Here is a 19,318-nt window from a genome sequence, read left to right on the forward strand (position 1 = left end):
TCGCGTTAATAATAAACGGATCATACACTATTACGGATCAATAGATTCCTTCCCACTGGCATCGTTTGCTGCCTTCACACTCTCCCGTTGCATTTATGACTTGGTGTTTTGACAGGAATGGACCAGGCCAGTAACCCCTTCAGAGTTGAGCAGCAATCAGCAGGCATCAAATGGCTTCCAATGTCCCCTTTGCCTTCGCGCCGAGTCTGTCGCTATCCCAACTTGACAACGCCGAGGTTGGGTCTTATCCCGACCATCGCCATGCCTAACATCCGATGCACGGCCTCTGCAAAGCATTCGTTCTCGAGTCTCTCCCTTTCTTCATTTCTTTTTCCCATATTATTCGGCCTCCCGCCTTAGACTGGCGGCACATTAACGCATGACTCTTATCGAACTCCCTTGCTTACCTAGTTGCACCTTATGAAGTGGAAGTCCGTTTCTGTTTGAGACCGTTAAGCTTACACTGCTCTTGGCAGTATCTCAACGCAACTTCAGCGATGCTGATTCGCCGTCAAACGCACCCTTCCCGGCGAGATGTCCGAGACATAAAGGCTAAGGAACTCGTCTTTCCAACTGTGAGGTATTTGTCACCAGGACTGTCCCTCCCTGTATCTCAACCTAAGGTACCTACCTAGGTTACCTGGAATTGTTCAAATGGCCAAGCGACACCGCGACACCACTCTTGTAGCCTGACGGGGTGAGAATTATCTGGGTGACCCGATACGCACTCTGACCTTGGCGCTGGGCACGGGCCATCTCGAGTCGGGTCGGCCTTTCGGACATGGAAATACTATATCCCCTTGTCGATACTACGGCGTCGCCCGGTTTCTCGAACTCGGACTCTCAGCACAAACAAGATAGAAAAGCTTCTCCCGAGTGGCGCTCGTCAATACCCCAGAAGGAGACGAAAAGAAATTACTTCAACTTCTGTCACTGCTTTGGAATCGGGGGAAAATTCGGTTGACACACGGTACGCTTTACCAGAACATGTCCAAAAGAAACAAACGAAAAGAAAGAAAGGCGAGAAGCAGAGGGAGAGAAGGGGAGGAACGGGGCAAGTACGCACTCCCATGAGCACACACTCCTATGAGCAGTACGTACACCTACCGTCAGATGGGGGGGTTCAACAAGGAACTTGGAACCGTGCACGGAGTACGGATAACTTCGTATAGAGGGGGTGGGGCGGGGATGCAACGAGGGAGAGCTTACTTCGTACGGAGTACGGACTACGGACTAGGTACAAGTCACGGCTGAGAGACGAACCAAACGAACGCGGAGTTGATCGAGGTCGCGACGAAGGATGATGACATGCACGCACACACAGTACAGGTAGAGGGGGGCCCGAGCTCCCTGTCTCGACCACTTAGAGGAGCCAATCCGGTTGCTGCATTGATTTCTTCCAGCTTCCGCCCACCAGGCCCCAGATGATTGATGCGACGCCCGGGTTGCTAACCTCAGTACGAAGTACGATGTACGAAGCACGGTACGCACCTCCGAGTAGAGTACGAATACTACGGGAAGCTGAGCTCTCACAGTCCCTCCTCCACAGTCCCTCCTCTGCCCCGATCTCCCGTCTCTCTTGTTCTCTCTCTATCACGTTCTGTTCCCCATCCGACGCAAGCAGCACTATGCGCCACATGTATCCACCGGGCCCCGAGTTAAGGTTTTACCTTGCCTCCCATGGCTTTCACTAACACTCCCTTCTTTGCCTGATTACCATCGGAGCATCTCTTCCCCTGTCTTCAGCCATTCCGAGGGACCCCCAGAGCTCTCTTCTCTCGGTACCGGCTACTTTCTAGCCAGCCCTCCATCTCTCTCGCCCACCCTCCTCCATTAACCCCCAAGGTCCCCCCAAGGTCCATCGACTCTCCTCCCCCTTTCCTTCTCCCTTTCCCACCCAGATTCTACCCTACAGCCCTGCCGAACCATCCTATTTCCCCTCGAAAATCCCTCCTAGTCACGCCCATTGAAATCAAATCAAGCTACCTCAGCTCGCCATGTCTACTCGTAAGAGAAAGCAAGAAGAGGCAGAGCTCGTCTCTCTCCCAGAGGACGACAGCGAGGAAGAAGAGTAAGCCCATCCGCACTGTTCACGAGCCTCCGCATATCCCCCCTACTGCGGTGCGCCTCCTCATTTTCTACCTACACCGGGATGTCCTCGTGCTGGCGCTCTGCGCGTAGCTTGTAAAACTCGTTGTCCCCCGTTGCGCCGACATGCGCGCCCCCATAGTTCCCATTCCCGTGGATGGAGGGCGCCCTTTGCAATCTCATGCGCCAGCGCCTCACCCTAACAGGCCCCCCATCACCATCTTTGCGCAACGAGTTACGGAGACGCTGAACCAAGCTGACTGACCCACCACAGATACGAGGACACCGAGGGTGAGGAAGAAGAGGTCGATGATGATTCGGAAGACGAGGAGTACGAAGGCGGGGGAGAAGGAGGGCCTGAGAAGAATGGTGTAGAACGTAAGTCCATGGCTTTTCCGGCCCAAGACTTTCTTTCCATCGTTACCTACTATCTGCACATGCTGCGTCTATCCCTTTGATCCTTTTGCAACCCCTGAACATTTGCTAACCATGTTGCCCAGACAAACAACCTCCGGCCAAACGGCAGAAAGTCGCGGCAGAAGAGGACGAGGACGAAGAGGATGCAGGTGGTGAGGAGGACGAGGTGGAAGAAGAGCAGGAAGAGGAGCAGGAAGAGGAGGAGGAAGAGGAAGAGGAGGAGGAAGAGGAAGAGGGTGAAGGTGACGAGGAAGCGACCAACGGAGTCAAAGATTCTGCCCCGGCCAAAGGCGCCATCAGGGCTACCGAGGCGCCTGGCGACACCACCGAGGCGAAGGCTGTGGCGGCGAACGGCCACCACACCGAGGAGTGAAGCGCACACCTGTTATTAAAGCGCCGCTTTCTGTCGCTGTGCCTCCTTTTTGCTCTTCTTCTTTTATGTCGTTTGTTCTGGTATCACGGTCCTCGGCCCGATTTGGGGGCTTCGCGGTCTATCTAGATTAGGTTCTATTGTATGGTGTTCGTCGACCAAAAGACGCCCCTTCTAGGGGAAGAAACGAAGAGCAGCGGCCCGTTTTGCTGAGAAGACAAAGCTCCGGTCCAAGCTCTTATCCTCATCCATTCAGCTCCTCGAATCGTATCAATGCAATGCAATACCTCACAAGACCCCTACCACCTTGGTTCAACTGCTCCAGTAGAAGGACGAGATCCGGCTAATCTGTCTGTACCTGGAAGAAAAAGAAAAAAAAAACATACGTAGTCCTCTGCACTCCGCACACACCATGCGACCCGACCGAGGCCAAGCAGTCTCCAGCCTACCTAGATCCCGTATTCCGCCGTCTTGTTATGGTCTTGTCATGACTCCTGCTAGTCCCTAAGGTAGTCCCGCCCTATCTCACCCATGCACAGCAACCGGGTCGGCTCGGTGACCGAAAGCTATTATTGTCGTAGAGGATTCCACCGTCTTGCGTCTTGCATAAGCCAGTCTTCCCCCTGTGGCAGCTATCAGAACCAATAGCACCTGGAGAGCCTTTCACTCTCTATATGTGTTGGATTGACGGGCGTGTGATCCGGCCGGAGCAGAGATTCAATAGATGTATGATTGTATTCGTTATATAAAGGAAAGAAGAATAGGAAGGTGTAGGTGTTCTAAATACATCTACCCCTTTTCCACGCGAGGAATATAGGGCTAGTCTAGCTAATAGAAATATAGAAAACAGGCTCACGTGTTTTAAGTGCGATACACCCCCTAATTACTATACCCTGATTAGCTTAGTAATTACTTAGCCTAACCTCGCCGGAGCCTTATAGTTAATCTTAAAATAGCTTTAAAGAGTAGTTATGTATCCTTTAAAGTCGAGTTAAAAGGCAGGTAAGGAAGCTATAAAATAAGAAAGAATAATAATAATAGTAGTAAATAATAAAGGAAAGTACTATTTAAAGTAATTAGTAGATAGGGGAGGTGCCGGATATAAATAAGAGGGTTTTTAGGCTCTTCGTAGCCTTTTTTCCCCTCTTATAACTATAATCCTATTTTTAATGATTTTTCGTGGATTTTATACCTTACCTAATTTTCGGACTTTTTTCTTCTCTTCCCTCCTTAAATAACCGCTCTTCGTCCCTTAAACGCGCTATAGTAAGTTACCGGAGCTCTGATTCTTAATATAGGTACTGATAGTGCTTATTTAGGCCCCTTTAACCCGTGCGTCTAGTGCTAAGGTCGCTAGTGCTAGTCTAACTAAGCCTTCCGGTATAACTAAGACCCCTGGTAAAAAGCCTAATATAAGTGCTCTGGTCCCTTAGCTTCGTGCTTTTGTTTATAGTCGTAAGGCTCTGGTTACTAATAGTTTAGTAGACTCCTAAGAAGCCTACTAAGAAATCGACTAAGGCCCCTAATCTAAATTTTATACCGGTCCCCTTTAATCCTCCTTATATATAATACGTAAAAGGTATTTATTCGGGTAAATAAAGCTTATTTAACTATTATATTACCGTTAAAGGGCGCTTAAACCGTTACCGTAAGTGTTATAACGGTAACTATACATACTCTTAGGTATAAGTTTCTACCCCTTAGTTATCGAGATTTACGACCGTGGATAAAAGCTCCGGTTTAAATCCGGATTAAGGATCCGTGCTCCGGTGCGATTCTATTTACTAATAACCGATCCTAGTTATATTAGTATACTTTCTTTTACTAAGATACTAGTTAATATAGTATGTATTTATAAGATTAGAGTAGAATCTGCTAATAAGGACCGTAAGGTGCGTTTTTATTATTTTATTCCTTAACTCGAGTGCTCCGGCTAATATTTCCGGCGTAGTTTTTAGCTAAGTTAAAGTAGTATATTAAGTAGCAGGTTAAATACCTAGAGGAGGATAATACTAAGCGCTTTTTTAATAAAAAGAAGCTTAAATACGTGGCGGCTCCTAGCGAGGAGGGCTTAACTAAGCCTAGTTTTTCGGCTTATTCTAAGAGCTTAGTAGAAGAAGTTATAGCCCGCCGTCTTAGAGATTAGCTCTAATAATAGCAGTAATAGTAAAATATTACGCCCGTTATATCTTCCGGAGCCCTTTAGGGGTAAGTTATTACGCCGGGAAATAGCGCCGTTATTAATAGTTATTCGGTTACGGTGGATAGTAGTAAGGCTACGGGTAAGCCTATAGCTCCGGGTACTCCTAATAAAGCGTAGTGATAGTATTTATATTCGCCGGACGTTATTTTTTAGTTTTTACTTCTGGCTTTTAGGTGTTAGTAATTAGCTTTAGACGTTAGGGCGGCGGTATATAGCGATACCACGAATTTTTACTGAATTAACTAAGCCGCGGGCGTGCGGCGCGCCTCCGGCGCTGGATTTTAACCTTTAACTTCTCCGGTCTACCCCCTCCGTGTACTCGTTATATTAAGATATACGCGGAAGATCTCGAACTTTTATCGTGGGAGTGCCTTCGTTAATCCGTCTACCGGTATAAGACTTATAGCTAAATAAACTACCCTAAAGGTCTTTTTACTATATTTCTATTAAACCTATAAGCGTTAAATATCTATATATCTAAGCCGGGTTTCAATGCTATAGCTATTATCTACTATAAGCCTGATTATTTAAGTGTTATCGTAATTAATATCCTAAGGGGATTCGGGGTTAAAGCGTATCTCTACGAATAGACGCTTTAATCCTATTATTTCCTTCGCGACTTACCTTAGAGCGAGTAGCTCTGCTTCGGTTATAGACGTAGTAACGGTTACTTACCTAGTTACTTTCTATATAACTAATCCTCCGAATAAGCTAATAAGATAGCCTTATAAAGATTATTATATATCGATATCGTTAGTAAAAGAGTCGTCGCTCGCGATTATTATAGTCTATAAACTAATACTTAATCCGTACTAAATCGAGAGGTCCCTTATTATATAAAGGTAGCGAATAGCTTAATCCGCCGCTTTATAATACTCCGGGGATAGATTTCTAAGAAAGCGGGAAAGGATAGATACCGTAAAAGCTATATTAGGACGTATTATTACTAATATATATAGTAATAATCCGACCTTTTCCTAGTACGATTTAACCTCTTAAGCCGTGTCTTCGTCTTCTCTTTTCTGGTATTCTATAACGGGAACGGGAATTACTAGGTATATATTTATAGCGTTTAGATTAAATCTGGCTACGATCTTCTTAATGTATAAGTCGTTACTAAGCAGAACCTTACGCCGGGGGCGATCTCGCGTAATCTTAATCCCTAGGAACTATTCTGCGTTACCTTTTTCTAATACTTTAAATCTCTTTTTAATACCGTTAATAATCCTAAAGGCGTTTATAGCCGTGTTCTTATAAAATAGGACGAGGATATCGTTTATAAAGATAATAAACGTGTCTTAAGCTACTATATAAAACAGGTATAGCTTTTCTTTACTAGCCACTATTCTTAGATCCGATAACGTCGCTATAAAGGTATAAAACTATAATCGAGGTGAATCTTATAAGCTGTACAGTGCTTTATTAAGCTTTAAGCACTTATCTGGCTGCTTAAACCTATCTAGAAGCTCGTATATAATAGGCGTTCCCATTCTATTCCTCTCGGCGTTAACGAAGGCGTTAACGATATTTAGTTACTTAATCTCTAGGTTAAATTAAGCGGCTAAAACTATAATAATACGAAAAGACCTTATGGCGAGTATTACTATATAGGTTCCCTTATTTATTAAGCTTTCCTAGAGATCCCCTCGGATATATAGCCTTACCTTATATCTCTTAAGATACCCGCCTTAGTTAAACTTATAGGTAAATACCTATTTAAGTGGAAGAGGCTTAGACTTCGCCGCTACCCTATTAATTTCCCTCTATATACGTTTCTTAATTAGCTTATTAACCTTCTTCTACGCCGTTTCCTTAAACTAGTCGCGTATAGGGTGGTTATAAAGCTCTCTCTAATACCTTAGTATAGCCTTTAGGTAGTCTTAATAGACCCTGCTATCAAGTAAGGATTTCGGTGTTAAATCCTCCGTGGCGTTCGAATAAGCTTTTATTTTTATATCGGCTACTCCGAATATTACTAAGTAAAAGGATAAGAGCCCTTATATCTTATTATTGCGTACTTCTTATTAATTAGATAGGAAGAACGTATACGTTAAGGGTATTTCTGGCTCTACTACGTGCGTCCGTGGATTAATCCGAATAGTCTTCCCCTAAGCACGTTAATCTATAATTCGGGCGCTAACCCTTATTATATCCTTAACCTGTATACTCCGCTTACGTTAATACATGGTCACCTTAGGGTCGATGTTAGTTTAAGATCTGGATATTAAGGGCTAGTTAATACTATAACCTGGATTAGGAGTAGCTAGTTCCTATACCTTAGTCTACGCACTTCTTATACCTCTTTATTACTCCAGATTATCTATATTAAGATCTAGTATATATAGCTTTAACGTGTTAATAGCAGCGTCTCCTTCGGGTACTATAATCTATATAGAAAAGGGTTTAATTAAAAGTTCCTCCTACTATAGCTACGGCCCGGCGCCTTAGTCCTGGTTATTCTGGCTCGGCGGATTAGGTATAGCGTATAGGGTTTAGAGTCCTATTAGCACGGGCGGTTCGGGTAGCCTATTATAGCCGTTAATAGTTATATCGGTATCTAATAGTTCCGGCGCCTTTAGAATAGTACTAGCTACTCTTACCCCCGAGTCTAAACCCGTAGACTCTACTTAATCTTTAAAAGATACGCTGCTAAATAGGCCGGCGGGCGGTTCTACTTATAGGATAAATTCGGTATTCTTATCTTTATAGTCTTCGTAGGTTATAAGCTAGTTCCTCGCCTCCGCCTCCATAATCTACTCTACTTCTTCGAGCTTTAAGTTATAAAATAACCGCTTATTAAACTATACGTTACGCGTCATTATAACCTTCTAAAGCTACGGGATCTATATCCTATAGATATTATAGGTAATATATCCTATAAGATACCTAATATAGCCCCTTGGTTAAATCTTATATATCTTTCTCTCTCTTCTAGCCTCCCTATTCCTATCTAAGGGATAGGCACGGTAACCGTAGGTATAAATACTACTCTAATCTAGCTATAGGTCGGCGGAATACTCTTTTATCTTAAGCGGCGCGTGCTTTTTAAACTATAAGTCTAGTACCTCGATAGGAGACTTCTAACCTAGGCGCTACGATAGACTTATATTATAAAGCTACGCCGCCGCTTTTATACTCTCCGGCTATATAAAACCTAGAAGACCTACGCTATTTAGTATAGCGTTAGACTTTATAATAATAGCTTATCCTACCCTCTCGATAGCGTTATTCGGTTTATAGGTATATAGAGGCGTGATCTCTATATTAATACCCTTTATACTCGTCTATAGCTAGGTCCGCGAATCCCCTACTATATACACGGATTAAAGGCTTATTATTACTACGTATCTTATAGACGTATAGGTTAAACTAACGCGTAACCTATTTTTTAAACGCTTTAAGGGCGTCATAGACCATAACGCTATTTTTTAACGCTAAAAGCAGTATATAAATCTAACCGCTATACTCCTCCTTTATAATAAGGAGATAACGTAAACTATTATAACTCTCCGGTAATTCCTATAGGTCCTAATAAATACGCTAGAACGGCCTAGACGAGCGGTAATCTAATAGTCGATAAGACACGACCTAATAAACCTATATTTAAGTATAAGTCTTACACTTAATCCGCTTAATGCCTTATATTAGTATATTCCTAGCGTTACGAATTAGTGCTCGGAGAGCTTTTAGTCCTAAGTAGCCGGCCCTTAGGTGCTATAGCCTCTTTTCGTTAATACGTGGATAAGGGGAATCTTAAGATAGTCGAAATAGCTTCGGAAACGGCGCTTTTATCAGTTAATCGATAGCTATTACTAGTATATAAATATAATCGTAGCTTACGGGAATCACGCCTTATAGTATTAGTTAAACATACGGGTAAGAAGAAGAAGAGGATAAAATTAGTTTATATTAAAGAATAGTTATATTAAAGCATCATAATAGCTTTAATAAAACCACGCTCTTATCCGCTATTCTATATCGTAGTAAGTAGTTATATCCCGAATACTAGATCCTAACCTTATATAATAGAGCTTCCGAGATAATATTCGTGTAAAATCCCTCCACCACGATAATGTCGTTAAGCTCTAAATCGATTTTCGGAGTACCTAATAGTTTATTAAGAAGGCCCTTAAAGATCCGTTTACCTCGATAATAGGGAATTCCGTAGTACCGGATTTAATAGTGATATTTATCAGGATAAAAGATCCGGGAACGAGTAGGTTAATTAAGTTAACTAAGTATATCGCGCCGTAGTTATCTAAAAGGGTGCTATATAAGAGCGGGTAAGCGCTAGATCGTAGCGCCGCGTAGATACCGGGAACTTCCCCTATGTCGTAAATAAGGGTTAGGTCTAAGATAGTTATAATAACCTTTAAGGGGTATCCGTTACCCTTATCGCTACTCTTACCGGCGTTTCCTTATCCCTTCTTTAATAGGGTTTCTCGTAGACTTTTCCACTTTTATTACTATAGCTTTTTCCGGATTTATTCGATATAATTATCGCTTATCTGCACGGATAGCTACTACTCGTATTTACCTATAAGAGTATACTTTACTCTATTATAGAGCTCCGGCTTCTATAAATAGGTCCTATTATAGGGGTATTTATACCCTTTACTCTTACCTTTCTTCTCTTTTCTACTACTATCGTCGTTTTTATCAGAGCGGTCGCCTAGGGTAGCGTAAACGCTATACCTGGTTCTATTAAGGCTAGGAGTGCTTATAATCGTGTTAAATTCGTGGCCGTATATTAGGATATCGTTAATTACTTCGTCCTTATTCTCCTTACGGGTTAGTTCGTAGAACTTAGCCTCTACCTAAGCTAAGGTAAAGCGCTACCTAACTACGATAAGGAAGTTACGGATAGCTATAAAACCCTTAACATCGTTTACTTTATACTAACGATAGCGCCGGATAAGAGTATTCTACTCCGTATACCACGCTACTACCTTCGTATTAGCTTTTCGGGTATCCTAAAGGTACTTATCGTAGGCTCGATAAACCTCCTTAACTGAAAATAATACACTAAGAGCGAAGTATTTCTTTAATTCCTTTATTACTTAGCGTATCGTGAAGTAACGGTTTTATTTCCCCTCTTCGTAATTAGGGTACTTCTTAATAGCTTTCTTAACAGCTTATTAGTAGGTAGAGATCTTAATAATCGCTTTAAGTATATAATTAGCTTTATTAAGCGCCTTAATCGATCGGGCGAGCTTTTAATTATATACCGTAACCTTATAGCCTTCTAGCTTAGCGAGCTTGATTAGTTCCGTTACAGTAGGAGGGGTCGGTACCCCGTTAATAACCTAGGTGTATTTTTCGCGTAGTTAGTCGATAGATATAAGTATAACGTACTCGGGTCGGTTATCTAGCTACTCCGGCGTATTAGGGTTAAGTAAGGCCTAGACCTTTATACTCTGCGTATATAACTTAATATAGAAGATCTAATTGGCCTACTACCTAATAGACTCTAGCCGCGGTATACTAAGCGCTTTAGCGGTGACTTTAAGCTTCGTGGATATAGTTTATAGCAGGGGTTTAGCGAATAAGGGCTTTTCTAAGCGAGAGAATAGGGTAGATACTCCTTAATTAGCTACGGAAGTATATATAAAATAGATACACGTAGATAATAGATTAGCAGGAAGTTACTGGTTACTGCTACTACCCGGGCTTATAACTATTGGATTAACGGGCGTGTGATCCGGCCGGAGTAGAAATTTAATAGATATATAATTATATTCGTTATATAAAGGAAAGAAGAATAGGAAGGTATAGATATTCTAAATATATCTACCCCTTTTCCACGCGAGGAATATAGGGCTAATCCAGCTAATAGAAATACAGAAAACAGGCTCACGTGTTTTAAGTGCGATAATATACCCCTGTCTTATGTATTCGTTCTGTTGAAGTTGCGTTTTTTCTCGACGGCACGCTGAAATACCAACCATTGACTTGGCTATAAAAGTCTCTAAACAGACGTGGGGTTTCCTCGAAGCCTTGACCGATAGAATAATTACTTCCTCCTCCATCGCAGCCACTTCACATAGGATCCGGTTCCGACTTGGAGACATTATCGTATTAGGACATTAGGATACATACTTCAACGATCCACTGGGTCATAGCCAGTCCTCCCATATATCAGGGACATGCCCTCTAGATACCTTCCAGGCAAATAGGCCACAGGAATACTAATAACACATGCCCAGCGCAGGGGGGAAACGGAAAAATAAATCGACCCGGGACTCACGTAATCTTTACCCTGACAGCTGGCGCCTTCAAATCAACTAAACCCAAGAAACGTTGGGAAAATAAAAACAGAAAAAGAAATGAAGAAATGAAGGGAAAAAAGCTGCCAACTCGGCGTCGGTCGTACGCATTCTCGCACGTAGCAGACCGGCTCCTCACCTCTCACCTCTCACCTCACACCTCACAAGCGTCGCCCGCCGACCCCTCTCCTCCCTCTTCCCCCCATGCCCCGTCACCCGCATCCAATCCTCCCACTCCTTGCTAATCTCCATCAGCACGGAGCCCATGACCGTCGCACTGGCCATCAAGCCGTGGCCCTCCCCTTCCAAGACGCGCACTTCGCATCTCCGCATAGTCTTGCCCAGCCACCGCACGTTGTCGACCGGGACGCGCGTGTCCCGGCTGCCGTGCTGAATGACAACCGGCCGCGTAATGTCGACATACCGGAACCCGATCGTGTGCCGCCGCTCGAGGCAGACGAGGAGATCGACGGCCGGGTTGGCGCCCGTGGTCGCGAGGTCCCAGATGGCGTGGGTCAACCGCGTGTCGTACGTGACCTGGCGCTCCTTGTCGGCCATGGCGTTGGCGGCGGCGGCGAGGATCGTGGCTTCGGGGTCCGTCGGGGTGCCCTGCGGGCCGGAGCCTGAGCCGGAGCCTTGGAGAGCCGAATGCGAGGGGTGCGATCGTAGCCGATCCATGGCGTCCGGCGCCGGAGAGCGACCGACATCTGCTTCCCGGGACTTCGCATGTGTTCCCATCTGACCAATGTTTTCCTTGTCCAAGCTCGGCGTCACGTCACGCCTAGCAGGCGCCGGTGTATCGCGGCCGGTAGCCGGGGTGGATTTGCGCTTGCCACGCCGAGGCGTCTTCGGCAGGGAGCTGGTGATGGAACTGCTCGTTGCCGTCATGAAGGAACTATTGGCGGCTTTGAGGAAGGGGGTCGGGAGGGCGCGGAGGATGCGTTGAGATGTCGGGATGGCGTTGCTCGGCGGGAGGGTCTGGGAGCCACCAAAGACGTTCATCTGAGAAGGCGGAATCCAAGGCGCGAGGAGGTGGATGCGACCACGAATGTGCTGCGGCATTCGGAGCGCGGTCGCAAGAGCATAGATGGCACCGGCCGAATGCGCAAGGATGGAAAACTTTGTGATCTTCAGGGCTTGGCAAATGGCATACACGTCGTCTAAAACACAAGATCCGAGTTAGCAGTGAGGAAAAGGAAGGAGGGTCGCGGATTAGAGCTTACCAGGCCAGCTGAGCGGCGTGGCCGTCCCGTCTGCGTAGGGTTCGCTGTCGCCTACACCTGGTCTATCCGGTGTGATGAGGCGGAGCTTGAGGGTAAACGCCAGTTCATCATAAAACGCGGTGATGTACCGGGTCAAGCCCATGCCGACGCAGCAGAAGACGGCCGAGCCCTCGGAATCGCCGACCTCGGAGAAGGAGATGACTCTACCCGTCTGCGGGTGCTTGATTTTCTGGGACAGGCGTGGGGAGCAGAGGTATGATTCGACAGCGTCGTCGATAGAGTCGGCACTCTGCGGTCGTTCGTAGCCGGCGGGTATGGTGCTTGCCCGTTCGGGTTCGGTCGCTGCTTCGTTCGGCGCGTTGGCGGATCCGCCGTCGGGACGAGGACTCAGAGGCGCAGAGAGCCGTTTTAGCCTAGAGCTGCTCCTCTTGGGGCGGACCACGTCGCTAGGGTCAGGGGTCTGTCGTCCTGACTTCCTCTTGCTTTTATCCGCACCATGTTCGTCACGTCGCCGTCCCTGTGCCACGGCGGGGAAGGGCGCGCTATCCTCGAGCTCCTCTCGAGATTGAGGGACTCTGGCTGTTGTTGTTGTGGTGGTGGTGGTGGTGGTGGTGGCAGCGGCGTGCGAGGACAGCTGGGCATCGTCAACTTCGCCGCGGACGAGGTCAGCCGACCTGCTGCGGGAGCCAGAGTCCGATATCCGCCGCCAGGACTCGTGCTTGCTTTGCCTCTGGCTACTTTTGGCGTGGCCGCGCTCCTCAACCTCGGGTATCTTCTCATTGACGGTCTCGCTCTCTCTCTTCACGCGGGCGCCACGAGCGGAGGACCGCTTGGCGCTGTTGGTTGACTTGCGCAGTGACGAGTCGCGGGCGGGAATGGGCCGCGGGCCTGAGGTGGCATCCATGGCGGAGTCGTCGGTCGGCGGCGCGTTTGCTCGAGTGGAGGGCTCGCTGGCGGCGGCGGGTTCTTCGCTAATCGAGGTTTCGGCGAGGAAGGGGTCTGGACGGGGCGCGACAAAATCGTCTGACTGGCTGCTGGCTCGCCTCTTTTCGTATTCTCTCTCGCGTAGCCTTTCCTTGGAGCTCATGTACATGAGGCCCTTGTTGCTCCTACTCTGCTTCTTGCCCCAGCTATCGCGTGAGCGCGACCGGCTTCGGGTCGATTCGGAGGCGGGAGCAACACCGCGTTCTATGGAAAGGTTGCCTATGCTCTGGGCATCGTCACGAGAACCGAGGGATCCTTTGGAGGAAGGACGGGAGCCGGTTCGCAGAATAGACTTGAGCCCGCCGCTGGATTCGCGGGAAGGGGATTTCGGGGCGGTGAGGGGGGAGAAGCCTGAGGGCGGCTTGGCAGTTCGGATGACGGGTGGGCTGGCGGCAAGCTCGTCGAGGGGAACGCTCTCCTCGCGCAGGTCGTCGAGGGAAGGTTGGGAATAGGCACCGTAGTCGACGCCGAAGCTACCGAAGCTCGCGTTTCGGGGCGAGTTGGGGAGGGAGAGGCTCGTGAGAGAAGGGCCTTCAAAGTGACGATCGGCGGGTTTGGAGATGACGGAGAGGCTGCTGATGAGGGAGGATATGACTTCGGGGGAGGCAGGCTGCACGTCGGAGGATCGATGGGACGACGAGCCAGCTACGCCTGCCGGGCCTTGCAAGGACCGACGACGTGAGTAGAGGCTGGTGGTATTGTGGTGATGGCGGGTGCGGTGGGGGATGGCGGGCGTAGGATCGACGTTGTCCATGGCTCGGCGAGTACGTTGTATGTCCCCAACGTCCCGGACAACAAACAACAGCCACGACCGACAAGCAGAGGGGATCCCGGGTTACCAGATCGGATGAACGAAAGGGGCCGAAAGACAAGACCATAAACCGAACTAGCCGCAGTTCGCTGCACACTATGGAGAGATAGCGCCGGGGTGGTGCAGTGCGGTGTGGGCTGGGCTGGGCTTCAGGCGTTCAGGCTTCGCAGGCTGCAGGTCGATGCAAGGACGAACGGGGAAAGGAGAGGAGGATAGAGGGCGAGCCCACAAGATCGTGCGGGGCGTTGTCCGATTGCTCGAGGTTGTTTGCAGAGGCAAGGCTTTCGATATGGAGGCGAGGGTCGGTCTAAATTAAGTATATCCCAACTCGTTTTGGCTGCTTTCTCGTTTCTCCTTCTTTGCTTTTCTTATTTTCCTTCTAGGGAAACAGGGGCGTATGCAGTTGCAAGGGGGGAAGAAAGCCGACCGAGTCGTAAAGGAACGGACGTGCAACAAGCTGCAGGAGGTTGAGGTCGGTGGAAGTGGAAGTACGAAGTAAAAAGGAGATGCTGGAAAATCCAAAGCAACGGGCAGCAACGGGGGACGGGGAACGGGCGACAAAGTCGCAATTACCTTAGTTACTCCGTAAAAAGGTCGGGCCGGGAGAAAAAGGAGTTGAAACGGGCAAGAACAAGAGGAGGTCTGTCTAGGTAGGTACGAAGAAATACGAAGTAACTGGAGGTAACTGGAGGTATGACGAAGTAGTTAAATTAGGTGTCCGGGTACCTGTAAGGTAGCTAGCTGCAGGCCCAGGCAGCGACAACGGGAACATGAATTCGATTCTGCACGAGAGCTGGTTGCTTTTCCTTTTGGCTTAAATGGCTCTACGCATACGTATTTCCCTGCATTTGTCTCCGAGTCAATCTATAAGAAAGCGAAACAAAGACGGGGACGGGATGTAGGACACTAAGGTATGGTTAAAGGGAAAAGAAACCAAGTCGCAGACAGGGAACATGACCAGAGATCTTACATGGTGACATTCGATGAGGTACGAAGGACATGTGCAATCTCCGTATCTGTACGAAGGTATTATATACCTTATATAATTAGGTACAACCCTGTCCTAAGTCGTCACGTAACCAGGTAATTTACAACGCGCAATGCCACGGTGCATTATGTATCCGTCAAAGGTATTGAGTATCGTACAGATGTCTGCAGGTTGCCGAAGAAGAGCCCCTCCTCTGCAGCCGCAGCGAAGTGTTTATGCCCCTTATTGGGTACCAGCATCCAGGTTCGTTTTCTGTCCCCATGTTTGGGTCTGCGCGGACCATCCATAAGATGCGTTAGGTATTGGTCATGGCCATGGAGTGATAACGTCGGTATCCGGTCTCTCAGCAGACTCAGGGGCTACCAGTAATTGGCCAATCACTCAGCGTTGTCTCCTCCGCTGTGGGGGTGCTGGACATGAAGCTTGTCCCTTTGGGGAGAACCCGGCTTCCCCCTTTTCTTTGGCCTCCAGCGGGCCACCGATGTGGGGGTCCTAGGACGCTGCATTCCCCAGGGGTATCCGTACCTACCTTATGTACTTACCTACATACGAAGTACAACGGTAACTTGGACCCCGTCCAGCAGGTCTCAGCGCCAAACAAGACATAATGTTACCTATCCGTACTGGTACCAGCCTGTGCCGAGACAACTCTGGGCATACACTGACTAACTGCCTTGCTGCATCGAGAAAATCGGGCTATTGGTATGCGGCATGTTCATGAAGCTGCCCGGATGGTGAGACTTGGTGCTTTCATATGTAGCAACTCGATATTGAGCTCCGGCAAAGGCCATGTGGTAGGTAATTAGATGGAGTTGGTGGCTCATTATCGTCACCAGGAACCAGGGCACGAGACTCGTTTTGGTAGACCTTCGACGAGAATGAGCTTTACAAGTATTTGGCCGAACCGAGTACTACGAAGCAGATCGTACGAAGACTGAGAAATTATATTATCAGGCCAATAGGTAGGTTATCCTACCCAACTCCTCGGTGTGGTCAGCTGACACACCGGTGGTCACCGAGAACGCAACACACCCGGCTTTCACCGGTCTTTCACCGATCCTTCACCGAATCCAACGAGCCACTACCAACGACGTCATATATCGAAATAGGGGTTGTCCCTCCTCGATTGCAGCCACCCACCGGGAACGGTTTGACATGGGCATTCAACTTGTTTCGATGGGACACCACTCGGTCGGTAACGCGTACTTCGTATTGACAGAGTTGGGCAGGACGTCATAGGAATCACCCTTGCGAACTCTATTCCCTTCATGAAACGCTTTTGTGCAGACAACTCGACTCTTCCTTAGGCAACATATTTATCTCAGCTTCTACCATTCGTCCTTGCCTACCTCGACCTGGTTCACCTGAACGATGCTTCTGCCTGATATCTAGCTCATATACAGGATCGCCTCTTTTTATTTCCCTTACTCGCACGGTTGTCCTTTTGTTTATTAATCCCCGACATCAGTCACATAGAGCTGTTGGTCAGACTTGCACGGATATAATCCAACAAACCCAAGTGGTCCCTGTTTTTCCTTCAGAGAAGTCCGTCCCAGTCAGCGATACCAGGACTCCCTCATCGCCCACCATGGATTTCATACTCTCCCTCCCCATCGTGTCCTATTTCCTCGCCCCCGCTATCACCTCCTGGTCCACCTCTCTCAACCTCCTCTTCTTCTACATGACCTGGTCCACCCTCGTCCTGTCCCACGGCGCTCTCAAAATCCAGCTAATCGGCCTCTTCGCCATCCGTCTCGTCCTCTGGCTCGCGCCATCGCTCCTCTTCCTCGCTTTCGATACCCTCCTCCCCTCCGTCGCCGCCTCTCTCAAGGCGGGCGGCGCATCGTCCCTACCCTCGACCCGGAACAACGGCACCCAGCTCCTACGGACCTTCGCCCTGGCCGTCTTCAACCTCGCCCTCTCCGCCGCCCTCGATGCCGCCGCCACCACGTTCTCGTGCTACGCCTTCGGATCCCCCGTCTTCAAGACCTCCACCACGCTGCCCCTCCCCTGGCAGCTCGTCAAGCACCTCGCTCTCCTCCTCGCCGGCCGCGAACTGCTGACCTATTACATCCACCGCGGCGTCCTGCACGCTTCGTCCCCGAACCGGGCCGCGAAATGGCACGCGCAGTACGCCCACGCCCGCAAAACGCCGCTCTTCTCCCTTCGTCTCTTCGCGGACCATCCCGTCCCGTGCCTCCTCCACCGCTTCGTGCCGTTGTATCTCCCCGCCGTGGCGCTGCGGCCCCACCTCCTCGTCTACTTCCTCTACGTGGCGCTTTGTACGGGCGAGGAGACCCTGGCTATGAGTGGTTACTCCACGGTCCCTGGCATTATCATGGGAGGCATTGCCCGTCGCACGGCCGCCCACTATGCATCGGGCGGGGTGGGGAACTATGGTGCTTGGGGCATCCTGGACTGGGCACATGGTACCACTCGCGGGCAGGATGTCATGGAGGATATGAAGGACGAGGCAGAGAAGCATGCGGTGAAGGAAAGAGGGGAGAACGCTGCGAGCAACGGCCTATCAGCCGTGAAGGAGGGGATGAACGGGTTGAAGAAAGGGGGAAGGGGAAGGCCGAGGAAAACTAAGACCGAGAAAGAGGACTCGTAGGAAGCGAGGCAAGTGTGACATGGTATGATGGTATAATGCGTTACTACGTGTATTTATGATCTGGCAGGTCTTCTTGAGCTATACCACAGTCTGTATGTTTGCTAGCGTTATGTCTAGCAGTCACAAAACAATGGGGAGGCTAATTCTGTACTGACCACCGGTCCACCGCGGTCTTTTAAGTCTGTGTATTACGGTCCATAAATACATTCCCCAATGGTAGCAGCACACCGGAGCTTCTAGTCTTAGTCTGCTCTTGGACATATTCTGCATCCCCAAGACGGTATTTGCTTTCCCAAAGCCGGGCGGCTGGTAGCATCCCATGCTCTGGACGCCAGCTAAAACATGCCTTGTTCAACGCCAGAACGCCCCATCCCCAACCGCCGCCTTTGCTTCTTAGGTGAGAGCGAAGCCCTAGAATTCCATGTCACCGCCTGTGACAGCATTCCGTCGAGCGTAAATGCCCTTGGGTGGCCGAGGAACGGTAGGTATGAGGCCGGGCTCACACGCCAGGGCTTCCGCGTAGCGACGCTCCAGCTCGTGTTCGTCGTCACTCTACTTCGACTTTTCCGCCGCGGGAGGAGCATCGCCGAAGACGGGAGGACCTCTAGCGTAGCGGGTGACGTATTGCCTGGCGTTCTTCTCAAACTCGTTGCGGTCGTTGCGGTATTCGTCGGCGATGCGGGCTTCCAGCGGATCGTCCGGCTGGGGTTCGACGAGGAGCTGACGCACCGCTTGCAGGACGGCCGAGACCTTGGTTGCCGGTTTCCAGTTCTCCGGCTTGAGGATGGAGAGGCATATGTTGCCCAGGTTATCGTTGGTGACATTCGGGTGGTAGATGCGCGTCAGAATGCGGACGGTGGGTGGCTTGAAAGGGTAGTCCGTGGGTAAGGTCACCAGCACGGCATAGTTTCCGCCTTCGTAGACGCTTGACGCCGGACCAGCCAGTGCCACTTTCCATGTGTGCAGGTCGGATTCGTTCCAAAGACACACTTTCATGTCTGGGGGTGGGCTGGTGGTGCATTCAGTCAGCTCCTATATAAGGTCACCGAGCGACTTGGTTAGCCCTGTCTTGCCTATAGCCGTGAATCGAGCCGTGCAGGAGCGGTGGATGCAAGACTTGCCTTGTAAATTCGTTTGCTTGCCATTGTCCTTGCAGTTCCAGACTCGGGTGTTTCGACGGCGACTGGGGGGGGGCCAAGATATAGGAAGAGGCGGGGTAGTCGTTAGATGTAAGATGTAAGCGTCCAGCAAAATAGAAACAAAGGGCCGCGGCGGACAGATTCTGGCGGAGTCAAGAATGTGTTGCGGGATTCGGCCTTGTTGGTCGACAGAACTGTTCGGACGGCTGCGATGT

The 19,318-nt window shown here is 49.0% G+C and overlaps 5 protein-coding genes across 5 annotated transcripts; 3 read left to right on the forward strand and 2 right to left on the reverse strand.

The window, feature by feature from the left end:
* Nucleotides 1-117: 117 nt before the first annotated feature.
* SODALDRAFT_361493 (hypothetical protein) lies at nucleotides 118-424 on the forward strand (the record flags this gene model as incomplete). The annotated part of the gene is made up of 2 exons (XM_028614375.1): nucleotides 118-299; nucleotides 412-424. 2 exons carry the CDS (start codon nucleotides 118-120, stop codon nucleotides 422-424), a joined length of 195 nt encoding a protein of 64 aa, XP_028464486.1.
* Nucleotides 425-1,070: 646 nt separating this feature from the next.
* Nucleotides 1,071-2,878, forward strand: SODALDRAFT_361495 (hypothetical protein; the record flags this gene model as incomplete). Its single annotated transcript, XM_028614376.1, has 8 exons — nucleotides 1,071-1,143; nucleotides 1,256-1,323; nucleotides 1,404-1,457; nucleotides 1,550-1,639; nucleotides 1,726-2,160; nucleotides 2,231-2,322; nucleotides 2,363-2,466; nucleotides 2,589-2,878. The coding sequence occupies 8 exons, from the start codon at nucleotides 1,071-1,073 to the stop codon at nucleotides 2,876-2,878; spliced, it is 1,206 nt and encodes a 401-aa protein (XP_028464487.1).
* Nucleotides 2,879-11,479: 8,601 nt separating this feature from the next.
* On the reverse strand, nucleotides 11,480-14,305 carry SODALDRAFT_281636 (alpha/beta-hydrolase; the record flags this gene model as incomplete). The annotated part of the gene is made up of 2 exons (XM_028608297.1): nucleotides 11,480-12,504; nucleotides 12,568-14,305. 2 exons carry the CDS (start codon nucleotides 14,303-14,305, stop codon nucleotides 11,480-11,482), a joined length of 2,763 nt encoding a protein of 920 aa, XP_028464488.1.
* A 2,327-nt stretch (nucleotides 14,306-16,632) lies between these two features.
* Nucleotides 16,633-17,964, forward strand: SODALDRAFT_314154 (sterol desaturase family; the record flags this gene model as incomplete). Its single annotated transcript, XM_028609253.1, has 1 exon — nucleotides 16,633-17,964. Exon 1 carries the CDS (start codon nucleotides 16,939-16,941, stop codon nucleotides 17,962-17,964), a length of 1,026 nt encoding a protein of 341 aa, XP_028464489.1. The 5' UTR covers nucleotides 16,633-16,938.
* Nucleotides 17,965-18,135: 171 nt separating this feature from the next.
* SODALDRAFT_205013 (ubiquitin-conjugating enzyme) lies at nucleotides 18,136-19,191 on the reverse strand. Its single transcript, XM_028607236.1, has 2 exons — nucleotides 19,086-19,191; nucleotides 18,136-18,996 (listed from the first exon to the last, which is right to left on the reverse strand). Exons 1-2 carry the CDS (start codon nucleotides 19,107-19,109, stop codon nucleotides 18,517-18,519), a joined length of 504 nt encoding a protein of 167 aa, XP_028464490.1. The 5' UTR covers nucleotides 19,110-19,191; the 3' UTR covers nucleotides 18,136-18,516.
* Nucleotides 19,192-19,318: the final 127 nt, after the last annotated feature.

Source organism: Sodiomyces alkalinus (genome assembly GCF_003711515.1).
Source record: "Sodiomyces alkalinus F11 unplaced genomic scaffold SODALscaffold_8, whole genome shotgun sequence".
NCBI classification, from domain to species: Eukaryota; Fungi; Ascomycota; class Sordariomycetes; order Glomerellales; family Plectosphaerellaceae; genus Sodiomyces; species Sodiomyces alkalinus.